Consider the following 12,494-nt stretch of genomic DNA (forward strand, 5'->3'; position numbering starts at 1 on the left):
TTTTATTTTGTTTTATTTTGTTTTATTGTTTTATTCAGTTTCATTGTTTTCTTGATTTATTTTGTTTTATCCTGTTTTATTCAGTTTTATTGTTTTAGTCTATTTTATTCTGGGTTTTTTTATTCTGTTTTATTCTGTTTTATTGTTTTATTCTGTTTTAATCTATTTTAATCTATTTTATTTTGTTTTATTGTTTTAATGTTTTTTTGTTTTGTTCAGTTTTTTGTTTTATTCTGTTTTATTCAGTTTTGTGGTTTTCTTGTTTTATTTAGTTTTATCCTGTTTTATTCAGTTTGATTGTTTTAGTCTGTTTTATTCAGTTTTAATCTATTTTATTCTGTTTTATTCTGTTTTTGTTTGTTTTTTTATTCTGTTTTATTCAGTTTTATTGTTTTATTTTGTTTTAATCTATTTTATTCTGTTTTATTTTGTTTTATTGTTTTAATGTTTTTTGTTTTATTCTGTTTTATTCTGTTTTATTTAGTTTTATTCTGTTTTATTGTTTTATTCTGTTTTCTTGTTTTCTTGTTTTATTTTGTTTTATCCTGTTTTATTCAGTTTGATTGTTTTAGTCTGTTTTATTCAGTTTTAATCTATTTTATTCTGTTTTATTCTGTTTTTGTTTGTTTTTTTATTCTGTTTTATTCAGTTTTATTGTTTTATTTTGTTTTAATCTATTTTATTCTGTTTTATTTTGTTTTATTGTTTTAATGTTTTTTGTTTTATTCTGTTTTATTCTGTTTTATTTAGTTTTATTCTGTTTTATTGTTTTATTCTGTTTTCTTGTTTTCTTGTTTTATTTTGTTTTATCCTGTTTTATTCAGTTTTATTGTTTTAGTCTGTTTTATTCAGTTTTAATCTATTTTATTCAGTTTTAATCTATTTTATTCTGTTTTATTCAGTTTTTTTTATTCTGCTTTATTTTGTTTTATTGTTTTATTCTGTTTTATTGTTTTATTCTGTTTTAATCTATTTTATTTAGTTTTATTGTTTTAATTTTTTTTTGTTTTGTTCTGTTTTCTTGTTGTATTCTGTTTTCTTGCTGTATTTTGTTTTCTTGTTTTATTCTGTTTTCTTGTTTTATTCTGTTTTATTTTTTTTATCCTGTTTTATTCTGTTTTATCCCATCAGCCTTAATAAAACTCCTAACGTCTGAGTGACTTTGTAAAGTTTAACCAGCAACACGTGAACATGATGGCGTGCTGTGGTACCGACGTAGTCCCCGCTGGGCAGCGTGGGAAACAGCTTGTGAGCCGGGTCGTCCTGAGGTTCGGAGGGAGGAGGCTCGTAGTCGTTGGCCGTGTCCAGGTCATCATTCGGGGACTCGTAGTCTCCCCCGCTGCCTTCATCGTTGTCGCTGTACGGACTCTCGTAGTCATCGTCAGCATCATCCTGTCGCAGCAAAACATGTTTCTTACTTTTCTGCAGTCCTGAAGTTGCATTTTTAACTGAAACGTTTTAGATTTCTATTTAAAACAAAGTGCACATATTTTTTTAGTGATGATTCAGCCATTTAAAGCGGCCCCAAAGGGAAACATAAAAAAAAACAACTGATAAATATAGAATAAAAAATGTTTTGTTTCCAAATAAATGTTAATATATATTATTACAGAAATATCATTCAATTAAAATATAATCTTATTCAGAATAGTCTGTAAAACATAAAAAAAAAAGCACCAAAGAAAATATTTTATTCTAAATGTGAATATTTTCAGTTTTAATATCTTAAAGTTATTAAATTACTGTGTTCTACGTGTTCTACGTGTTTTACATGTTCTTCACAGTTGTGTCAGTGGATGGTTGAAATAATACTTTATTAATCCCAAAAGTTATTTCACTCAGAATTTGATGATGGCTGTTGTCACGTTCATGGAGTCCACAGAGCTAGCGCCCACAGAGCCCAGAGAGCTAGCGCCCATAGAGCCCAGAGAACTAGCGCCCACAGAGCCCAGAGAACTAGCGCCCACAGAGCCCAGAGAGCTAGTGCCCATAGAGCCCAGAGAGCTAGCTCCCATAGAGCCCAGAGAGCTAGCTCCCATAGAGCCCAGAGAGCTAGTGCCCATAGAGCCCAGAGAGCTAATGCCCACAGAGCCCAGAGAACTAGCGCCCACAGAGCCCAGAGAGCTAGCTCCCATAGAGCCCAGAGAGCTAGCGCCCATAGAGCCCAGAGAACTAGCGCCCACAGAGCCCAGAGAGCTAGCGCCCACAGAGCCCAGAGAGCTAGCGCCCAGAGAGCCCAGAGAGCTAGCGCCCAGAGAGCCCAGAGAGCTAGCGCCCAGAGATTCCAGAGAACTAGCGCCCACAGAGCCCAGAGAGCTAGCGCCCAGAGAGCCCAGAGAGCTAGCGCCCAGAGAGCCCAGAGAGCTAGCGCCCATAGAGCCCAGAGAGCTAGCGCCCAGAGATTCCAGAGAACTAGCGCCCACAGAGCCCAGAGAGCTAGCGCCCAGAGAGCCCAGAGAGCCCAGAGAGCTAGCGCCCAGAGAGCCCAGAGAACTAGCGCCCTTAGAGCCCAGAGAGCTAATGCCCACAGAGCCCAGAGAGCTAAAGCTAGCGTATCCGGCTGTATCCGGTATCCCTTGGGGGGGCTCTGTCACGCCCATGTTGTTAGTTTTGTGTTTACCGCGTTAGTTTATGTCACGTCTTAGGTTTAAGTTCATGTTTAGTTAAGTTTTGCCATGTTGCCATGTTGCCATGTCCCCCCCCCCCCCGACAGCTGTGAATTTGTGGTCAGATGTGACACCAAATAAAAAGCCAAATACAGAAGAAGAAGATCAGACTCACAAACTCTTCATCGTCCCATCCCTGATCGTCAACGGTGGTCTCTGCAGAGCACAAATCACCACGTCAGCATCTTTAACCAGCTGTTACTTTAACCAGCTGTTACTTTAACCAGCTGTTACATTAACCAGCTGTTACTTTAACCAGCTGTTACATTAACCAGCTGTTACTTTAACCAGCTGTTACATTAACCAGCTGTTACATTAACCAGCTGTTACTTTAACCAGCTGTTACATTAACCAGCTGTTACTTTAACCAGCTGTTACATTAACCAGCTGTTACTTTAACCAGCTGTTACATTAACCAGCTGTTACTTTAACCAGCTGTTACATTAACCAGCTGTTACATTAACCAGCTGTTACATTAACCAGCTGTTACATTAACCAGCTGTTACATTAACCAGCTGTTACATTAACCAGCTGTTACTTTAACCAGCTGTTACATTAACCAGCTGTTACATTAACCAGCTGTTACATTAACCAGCTGTTACTTTAACCAGCTGTTACATTAACCAGCTGTTACATTAACCAGCTGTTACATTAACCAGCTGTTACATTAACCAGCTGTTACATTAACCAGCTGTTACTTTAACCAGCTGTTACATTAACCAGCTGTTACTTTAACCAGCTGTTACATTAACCAGCTGTTACATTAACCAGCTGTTACATTAACCAGCTGTTACTTTAACCAGCTGTTACATTAACCAGCTGTTACTTTAACCAGCTGTTACTTTAACCAGCTGTTACATTAACCAGCTGTTACATTAACCAGCTGTTACATTAACCAGCTGTTACATTAACCAGCTGTTACATTAACCAGCTGTTACATTAACCAGCTGTTACTTTAACCAGCTGTTACATTAACCAGCTGTTACATTAACCAGCTGTTACTTTAACCAGCTGTTACTTTAACCAGCTGTTACATTAACCAGCTGTTACTTTAACCAGCTGTTACATTAACCAGCTGTTACATTAACCAGCTGTTACTTTAACCAGCTGTTACTTTAACCAGCTGTTACATTAACCAGCTGTTACTTTAACCAGCTGTTACTTTAACCAGCTGTTACTTTAACCAGCTGTTACATTAACCAGCTGTTACATTAACCAGCTGTTACTTTAACCAGCTGTTACATTAACCAGCTGTTACATTAACCAGCTGTTACATTAACCAGCTGTTACTTTAACCAGCTGTTACTTTAACCAGCTGTTACTTTAACCAGCTGTTACATTAACCAGCTGTTACATTAACCAGCTGTTACTTTAACCAGCTGTTACTTTAACCAGCTGTTACTTTAACCAGCTGTTACATTAACCAGCTGTTACATTAACCAGCTGTTACTTTAACCAGCTGTTACTTTAACCAGCTGTTACTTTAACCAGCTGTTACATTAACCAGCTGTTACTTTAACCAGCTGTTACTTTAACCAGCTGTTACTTTAACCAGCTGTTACATTAACCAGCTGTTACATTAACCAGCTGTTACTTTAACCAGCTGTTACTTTAACCAGCTGTTACATTAACCAGCTGTTACTTTAACCAGCTGTTACATTAACCAGCTGTTACTTTAACCAGCTGTTACTTTAACCAGCTGTTACTTTAACCAGCTGTTACATTAACCAGCTGTTACATTAACCAGCTGTTACTTTAACCAGCTGTTACATTAACCAGCTGTTACATTAACCAGCTGTTACTTTAACCAGCTGTTACTTTAACCAGCTGTTACATTAACCAGCTGTTACTTTAACCAGCTGTTACATTAACCAGCTGTTACATTAACCAGCTGTTACTTTAACCAGCTGTTACTTTAACCAGCTGTTACTTTAACCAGCTGTTACATTAACCAGCTGTTACATTAACCAGCTGTTACTTTAACCAGCTGTTACTTTAACCAGCTGTTACTTTAACCAGCTGTTACATTAACCAGCTGTTACTTTAACCAGCTGTTACTTTAACCAGCTGTTACATTAACCAGCTGTTACTTTAACCAGCTGTTACATTAACCAGCTGTTACTTTAACCAGCTGTTACATTAACCAGCTGTTACTTTAACCAGCTGTTACTTTAACCAGCTGTTACTTTAACCAGCTGTTACATTAACCAGCTGTTACTTTAACCAGCTGTTACTTTAACCAGCTGTTACATTAACCAGCTGTTACATTAACCAGCTGTTACTTTAACCAGCTGTTACTTTAACCAGCTGTTACATTAACCAGCTGTTACTTTAACCAGCTGTTACATTAACCAGCTGTTACATTAACCAGCTGTTACTTTAACCAGCTGTTACTTTAACCAGCTGTTACATTAACCAGCTGTTACTTTAACCAGCTGTTACTTTAACCAGCTGTTACATTAACCAGCTGTTACATTAACCAGCTGTTACTTTAACCAGCTGTTACATTAACCAGCTGTTACATTAACCAGCTGTTACATTAACCAGCTGTTACATTAACCAGCTGTTACATTAACCAGCTGTTACTTTAACCAGCTGTTACTTTAACCAGCTGTTACTTTAACCAGCTGTTACATTAACCAGCTGTTACATTAACCAGCTGTTACTTTAACCAGCTGTTACTTTAACCAGCTGTTACATTAACCAGCTGTTACATTAACCAGCTGTTACTTTAACCAGCTGTTACTTTAACCAGCTGTTACTTTAACCAGCTGTTACATTAACCAGCTGTTACTTTAACCAGCTGTTACTTTAACCAGCTGTTACTTTAACCAGCTGTTACATTAACCAGCTGTTACATTAACCAGCTGTTACTTTAACCAGCTGTTACTTTAACCAGCTGTTACATTAACCAGCTGTTACTTTAACCAGCTGTTACATTAACCAGCTGTTACTTTAACCAGCTGTTACATTAACCAGCTGTTACATTAACCAGCTGTTACTTTAACCAGCTGTTACTTTAACCAGCTGTTACTTTAACCAGCTGTTACTTTAACCAGCTGTTATTAAACAGTTTATTACTGTCAGAGCTGGTGAAGATTCTCCCACTTTGAGTCAAAAACCCGACTTTAGGCTTACGCTAAAGCTAAGCTATAAGCTAAATCTGTAATGAGCCTTTATCTAAAAGGCAAGAGTCCAAAGAAACTAAATATTTTATTTATTTTAAATTAACCAATTTCAGATTGAACTTTTTATCACATTTTAGAAAACTTCCAACTGGAGACAGGTTTGTAAAAACATGTCAAAGGAAGCGAAGTTCTGTCTCCTGTGTGAGCTGCAGATAATGAGCTCAGGGGCATCAGTATGATTATAAACATGATTCTGTCTCTCTGTTGTATCACTTCATGATGGAAATAACTACTGGTAAACAAAACAAACTCACCCGGTTCGCGGTTTTTGGGGGTCCACCTGTGAAGGAGAGAAAGAAGGTTTCAGACCTGAGGTGAAATCAGTGTGTAGGATGTGTTTGTCCAGCTTTACTGAAGATTTTTAACTCTGCAGTTATTCACCGTACTAACACGAAATAAGACTCGGGCCAGGCAGCGATTAAAATCTTTAATCTAATTAATCACATGATTTCCCTGATTAATCACGATTAATCTCAATTAATCTCATGATTTCCCTGATTAATCGCATTTGTACGCAGAATCCAAAAAGTGAATCCAAAAGTAGTGTATAGCTTTTAGCATTTAGCTTTATTTTAAATGTGCTGCCATATAAATGAAAGTGCCATAACATTTGTTGTGCAAACACACTTTTAACATCAGCATCTTTCTGTAGTTTTTATGTAGAAGCCTCGCTCCACTGTCTGTTTCCTTGAATGACTTGCTGCTATCAGTTGTGTGTTTTGCCTTTAAGTGATATTTTAGACTGGAACTACTACGCTGAGAAGACAATTCAACTTGGCAGTGTTTACAGATGACTTTGGTTCTGTCGACTCCGCCGTCTGGAAGAACTTTAAAATGAAAATGGCCGAGTAAAAGTTCCGTACCCTTCTCCATGTTTGGTGGATCCGCCGATTACTTTCTTTTCCTGTTCCACAGCAGACAGCAGCAGACTTTTACAAAATAAAAGCCTGTGAGCAACAGACTTTTACAAAATAAAAGCCTGTGAGCAGCAGACTTTTACAAAATAAAAGCCTGTGAGCAACAGACTTTTACAAAATAAAAGCCTGTGAGCAACAGACTTTTACAAAATAAAAGCCTGTGAGCGACAGACTTTTACAAAATAAAAGCCTGTGAGCAACAGACTTTTACAAAATAAAAGCCTGTGAGTGACAGACTTTTACAAAATAAAAGCCTGTGAGCGACAGACTTTTACAAAATAAAAGCCTGTGAGCAACAGACTTTTACAAAATAAAAGCCTGTGAGCGACAGACTTTTACAAAATAAAAGCCTGTGAGCAACAGACTTTTACAGAATAAAAGCCTGTGAGTGACAGACTTTTACAAGATAAAAGCCTGTGAGCAACAGACTTTTACAAAATAAAAGCCTGTGAGCGACAGACTTTTACAAAATAAAAGCCTGTGAGCAACAGACTTTTACAAAATAAAAGCCTGTGAGTGACAGACTTTTACAAAATAAAAGCCTGTGAGCGACAGACTTTTACAAAATAAAAGCCTGTGAGCAACAGACTTTTACAGAATAAAAGCCTGTGAGTGACAGACTTTTACAAAATAAAAGCCTGTGAGCAACAGACTTTTACAAAATAAAAGCCTGTGAGCGACAGACTTTTACAAGATAAAAGCCTGTGAGCAACAGACTTTTACAGAATAAAAGCCTGTGAGTGACAGACTTTTACAAAATAAAAGCCTGTGAGCAACAGACTTTTACAAAATAAAAGCCTGTGAGCGACAGACTTTTACAAAATAAAAGCCTGTGAGCAACAGACTTTTACAAAATAAAAGCCTGTGAGCAACAGACTTTTACAAAATAAAAGCCTGTGAGCGACAGACTTTTACAATAATAAAATAAATAATAAAACGGGTGGTCTGTGGCGTAGTGGGTTGAGCAGGCGCCCCATGTACAGAGGCTACAGTCCTTGCTGCGTGTTGTTCCCCCTCTCTCTGCCCCCTGCTTCCTGTCGCTCTGAACTTTCCATTAAAGGCACAAAAGCCCCCAAAAAACAAAAAACATTTTGCAAACAAAACCTGCATTAATGTGCGATAAAATATTATAAATAATTAATGAGTTAACTCGCCCAGCTCTAAATAAGACGTTTCAAGGAGTCAGATTGAATTTAGGTTTGCATCACTCCCTAAAATTAGCTGCTGTGAACAGAGCTTCTGCTGCACGCCACAGACATTTCATAAAGCCTTCAGGGAATGAGTCTCCTTTTCCAGGTGGAACATGAACGTACCTTTTAGGAAATATCCCTTTTTTATCCTCCTTCTTGCTGATTTCATTGCTGATCTTTGAGATCATCCTGCAGACACACAAGGGGAATCACACGTTACATTTTCTAGCTTTCAGTTCACTGGGAAAGTAAATCTGATGCCGTCTGTTGAGGCAAAAATGTAGCTGTGGCCGTGGAAATGTAGCATTTCCTGGTTAGAAGTGAATAAATTGGGGTGATAGGGTCATCAGAAATTACTTTAATCTCTGGGACTGTCTGGAACATTAAATCCTAGCTGATAGTTTAATGTTTGTGGAAACATTTTATCTTTGCTGGTCAGACCAGGAGCAAAGTTGTTTCCATTCCCTCTGATGTGCATAAAGTCTTTTAAAAACCACCTTAAGTGAACGTATTAACATTTTTGTACATTGGTGGCCGTAGATCAGTGCTAAAAGAAGCAAAAACTGCAGCTGGTGTAATCTGTAGTACTTCAGCTGGGCAGCAGGGGGCAGTACTTACGGCGTGTGCAGTTTGGGGAACTTCTGGAGGTCATTATCAGTCAGATTCTGCAAAAGAAAGACACCGTGAGGTTGTGGTTCCATCCAGCATCCCTTCTTACCTCCAACACAACATCCAGAATCACGTTTTTTTTTTGTTTTGGATGGTGAACTTACCACAAACCTGGAACCACTGATGGAGCTCTTCAGCACGACTTTGTCACAGCCGGTCAGATTACACTGTTGAAGAAAAACACCAGTTCAGCTCAGAGTTTCCACTGATCGCTGTTTTTAGCAGAAACTCTGCAGAGAATCACACCAACAAACGCTTCCACTGCGTCGTTAGACACTACTGAGAGGGATTATAGAAGTTTATTTTATCTTTGTGCCGCTCAGTGATTTTCTATTCAGAAGACTCGTAACTTATAACATCAATGTCTATGCAGACGACAGCCTTGTTTGGATCTAAAATGTTCGTTCACATCTCTCGTCCAGGCTAATCAATAACTGAAACTGGCACAGAAACTGTAGATAAAAACTAGGGCTGGGCGCGTTAACTCGTTATTATCGCGTTAACTTGTTAATTATTTAACGTCGATAAATATTTTATCGACAGGTTTTGCTGTCTGCTGCGGAACCAGAAAAGAAAGACTGCTACAGGTGCTCTTCGGTCTCTGTGTGAAGCTCACGGAGCTAACCGGCGCTACTTCCTGTTTTACTTGTTTCAACATAAAAGCACGTATTTCAAAATAAATTTAAAAGAAACTCCTGCATTTACAGCCAAGTTGAATTGTCTTCTCAGCGTAGTAGTTCCAGTCTAAAATATCACTTAAAGGCAAAACACACAACTGATAGCAGCAAGTCATTCAAGGAAACAGACAGTGGAGCGAGGCTTCTACATAAAAACTACAGAAAGATGCTGATGTTAAAAGTGTGTTTGCACAACAAATGTTATGGCACTTTCATTCATATGGCAGCACATTTAAAATAAAGCTAAATGCTAAAAGCTATACGCTACTTTTGGATTCATTTTTGGATTCTGCGTACAAATGCGATTAATCGTGATTAATCAGGGAAATCATGTGATTAATTAGATTAAACATTTTAATCGTTGCCCAGCCCTAATAAAAACAGATTCATGATTTCACAGCAGAAACTTGTCAATACTTTCCTTCTGCTGCAGAAACCTCAGCTGATTACAGCTTTTTGGGCGACCAAAGGACACAGAACTAGGGCTGTCGCGATAACCGCAAAATGCAATCACCGCGGTGCTTAGAGGACCTCCGCGGTGCGTGTCCAGGCCACCGCCACCACCGCCCACCACCGCACGCCCCCTTGCACGCGCAGAACAACTCGAGAAACTAAAAGAGTTTTTAAGACTGCACAGTAGATACAAAGCGACTGACAGAACTGATACTTTTTTTAAGCCAGCACAGTAATAATGATACATTGTATATTACCCGCAAGGCAGGAGAAACACATTAACACAGCTAGGTGCCGCGTTTCTGTCGTCATCTTTGCCGCACACGCACACGCACACACGTCTGCATGCTACTCGTTGTGGTCTCATTCTCCCTCAGCAGCTGATATTACAAGAATATGCCTACTCAGTGTCGTAGCAATAGAAGTTAAAATAAAATGCAGTGGCCTACCTTTATCTCGGCTTTACTCCTCTGCCTAGTCCGGACACTTTATGGCTTTGAATCTTCCCTTATTATCCATGTTTAACGTTGTAAATGCGACCGTCTAATATCAACAATAAACTAGCTTCCACAGAACCACAGCTTGGTGTGCACATTTGCTGTTGGGAAATACCTGATCATTTCAACAAAACTGTGTAGGTGAAACTATTTATATATAAAAAAAAAAAAAAAAACATTTAAAAAAAGTGCCGTGCCAGAAATAAGCTCTAACAACTTCGCGGAAACAGTTAAAGTTCAGCTTGGGTTGGTTGGTCGGCGGCAGTTTGTTTAAAAAAACTGTATCCCGGACACGTGAGCTCAACTGCTGCCCTGATCTGCTTCGTTTTTCTCCGTCATTGCTAAACGAAACGTGCGCAGGTCTGCAACAATGTTGATATTTGCCATGTGGCAACAATGTTGCAGAACTGGGGTATGCGCTGCTTGATCTCCGCTATGTTGGTCTGTGAGCGAGTAAATGACAGGCAAAGCAAAGTGAAATGTCAGAATCGCTGGGAAAAAAACCCGGATTATGCGCTCGATTTTATCTAACATTGCGTCTTGGAAAGTAGCCTAATGAACAAAAATGCGATATCACCGCATACCGCGCTGTTGAGCGGCTATGAGTCACCGCGGTGGGAATTCCCTCACCGCGACAGCCCTACACAGAGCCTCTAACTCTGAATCCCTGTGGCTCCATCAAATGATGAAGAGGAAGAGAATCTTCCTCACACACCAGAGTAAGTCATGGAGTTCCTCAGGGTTCTGTGTTCGGACCGATTCTTTTCACTTTATACATGCTATACATCGGTAAAGCCAATCGGGCCAATCAGTAACAGTAGCTCAGTAATTGGACTGTTTGTCCTGGACTCATCAAACCTAAGAAGAGGAACCGGGGCCTCACCCTCCTCAGGTACTCTGCCAGCTGCTGGGGGCTCCACGCCGCCACCTCCGACCTGCTGGGCCGCTCCATCCTGCGCACTCCTTACGTCTCTTTGACTCGAGGACACGGCGTCCGCCCGGCTGATGTCGAAGCTGTTTGAGCTCTAACAGGAGGAGGAAGACATCGGCCTCGGTTCGGCCTCGGTTCTCCACCGCCTCTTCCTGTGAACCCGAGCTGCTCCTAAAGATTCAGAACACAGGAGAACTGCCACCCGTCTTCAGCGTTTACTTCCTCAGATCGAGCCGCCGTCTCCTGAGGCTGCAGGCGAGTTTCTGAGCGAAGACGCCCGACCGGAGGTGGCAAAGAGCAGTCGCCCGGGCCCAAAATGGCTTCCTGCCTTCCTGCTGTCACTCTTCTACTCTTTCAGCGTCTCTCTCTGCTGTTCTTTCCTCCGTCTCTCTGAGGAAGTGAGTGTGCAGCGGGGGGTGGAGGCAGCATCATCCTCCCCCCGCCGACCACAGAGCGGAACAGCCGCTGCAGCTGCAACACGGCGAGGAGGAAGCAGCTCCATCGCTGCACTGACGGAGGCCTCACCCTCACTGAGCCGGGTCGGGTCGGGTCGGGTTGGCAGACTCATCTGAGTTTGGAGAAAGTTTAACAGTTTGGAGGAACTTTAGTGCAAGTTTCGGTGCAATCTGTTGGTTTCTTTAGCTAGGAAATTGTTTTTGAATTGGCTCTATATGAATGAACTGGATTATTTTATTAATAATTATGATTACAATTACTTGAATTCCAATTGGCTTGAATTGGACTTTATTATCTAAGTGCCTTGAGATGACATTTGTTGTATTTGGAGCTATATAAATAAAAATGAATTGAATTGAATTAGTTTTGTTTCTGTATTTATCACATATTTTCTGTATTTTAGATGGAAACAGGTTCATGTATTCCAATAGGTTGGTCAGACTACAAGCATGTCTTAAAGACAAAGATAAAAAAAATGACATAGGCCATTATTAAAAGACTTGAGGCTGCTGGTGAAGGTGCTTCATTTTGAGCTATTATTAAATTAATCTATTTGGGAACAAGGCTGTAATAATAAGACTGACGATATTTTCCAGATGCTTTATACATGCTTCCATCAGGTAACATTATCAGACAGCATGGCATAAAGTTCCATCGCTATGCTGACGATACTCAGCTGTACTTAGCCTTCAGTTATCAGGCCCCTCTCTGTGGAACCAGCTGCCAGTTTGGGAGGCAGAGCCTTCAGTTATCAGGCCCCTCTCTGTGGAACCAGCTGCCAGTTTGGGAGGCAGAGCCTTCAGTTATCAGGCCCCTCTCTGTGGAACCAGCTGCCAGTTTGGGAGGCAGA

At 39.9% G+C, this 12,494-nt stretch overlaps 1 protein-coding gene across 1 annotated transcript in view; it reads right to left on the reverse strand.

Annotated features, from left to right (window-relative positions):
• lcp2a (lymphocyte cytosolic protein 2a) overlaps positions 1–11,584 on the reverse strand; it is a 26,489-nt gene extending 14,905 nt beyond the window's left edge. The window contains exons 1-7 of the mRNA XM_075487256.1: positions 11,141–11,584; positions 8,735–8,797; positions 8,580–8,626; positions 8,085–8,150; positions 6,109–6,134; positions 2,782–2,822; positions 1,212–1,392 (exon numbers count right to left, since the gene is read on the reverse strand). Coding sequence (XP_075343371.1) covers positions 1,212–1,392; positions 2,782–2,822; positions 6,109–6,134; positions 8,085–8,150; positions 8,580–8,626; positions 8,735–8,797; positions 11,141–11,209 — 493 coding nt within the window. The 5' untranslated portion in view covers positions 11,210–11,584. The remainder of the gene's footprint in view (positions 1–1,211; positions 1,393–2,781; positions 2,823–6,108; positions 6,135–8,084; positions 8,151–8,579; positions 8,627–8,734; positions 8,798–11,140) is intronic.
• Between the last annotated feature and the right edge of the window lie 910 nt (positions 11,585–12,494).

This window comes from Odontesthes bonariensis, chromosome 16, assembly GCF_027942865.1.
Source record: "Odontesthes bonariensis isolate fOdoBon6 chromosome 16, fOdoBon6.hap1, whole genome shotgun sequence".
Taxonomy (NCBI): Eukaryota; Metazoa; Chordata; class Actinopteri; order Atheriniformes; family Atherinopsidae; genus Odontesthes; species Odontesthes bonariensis.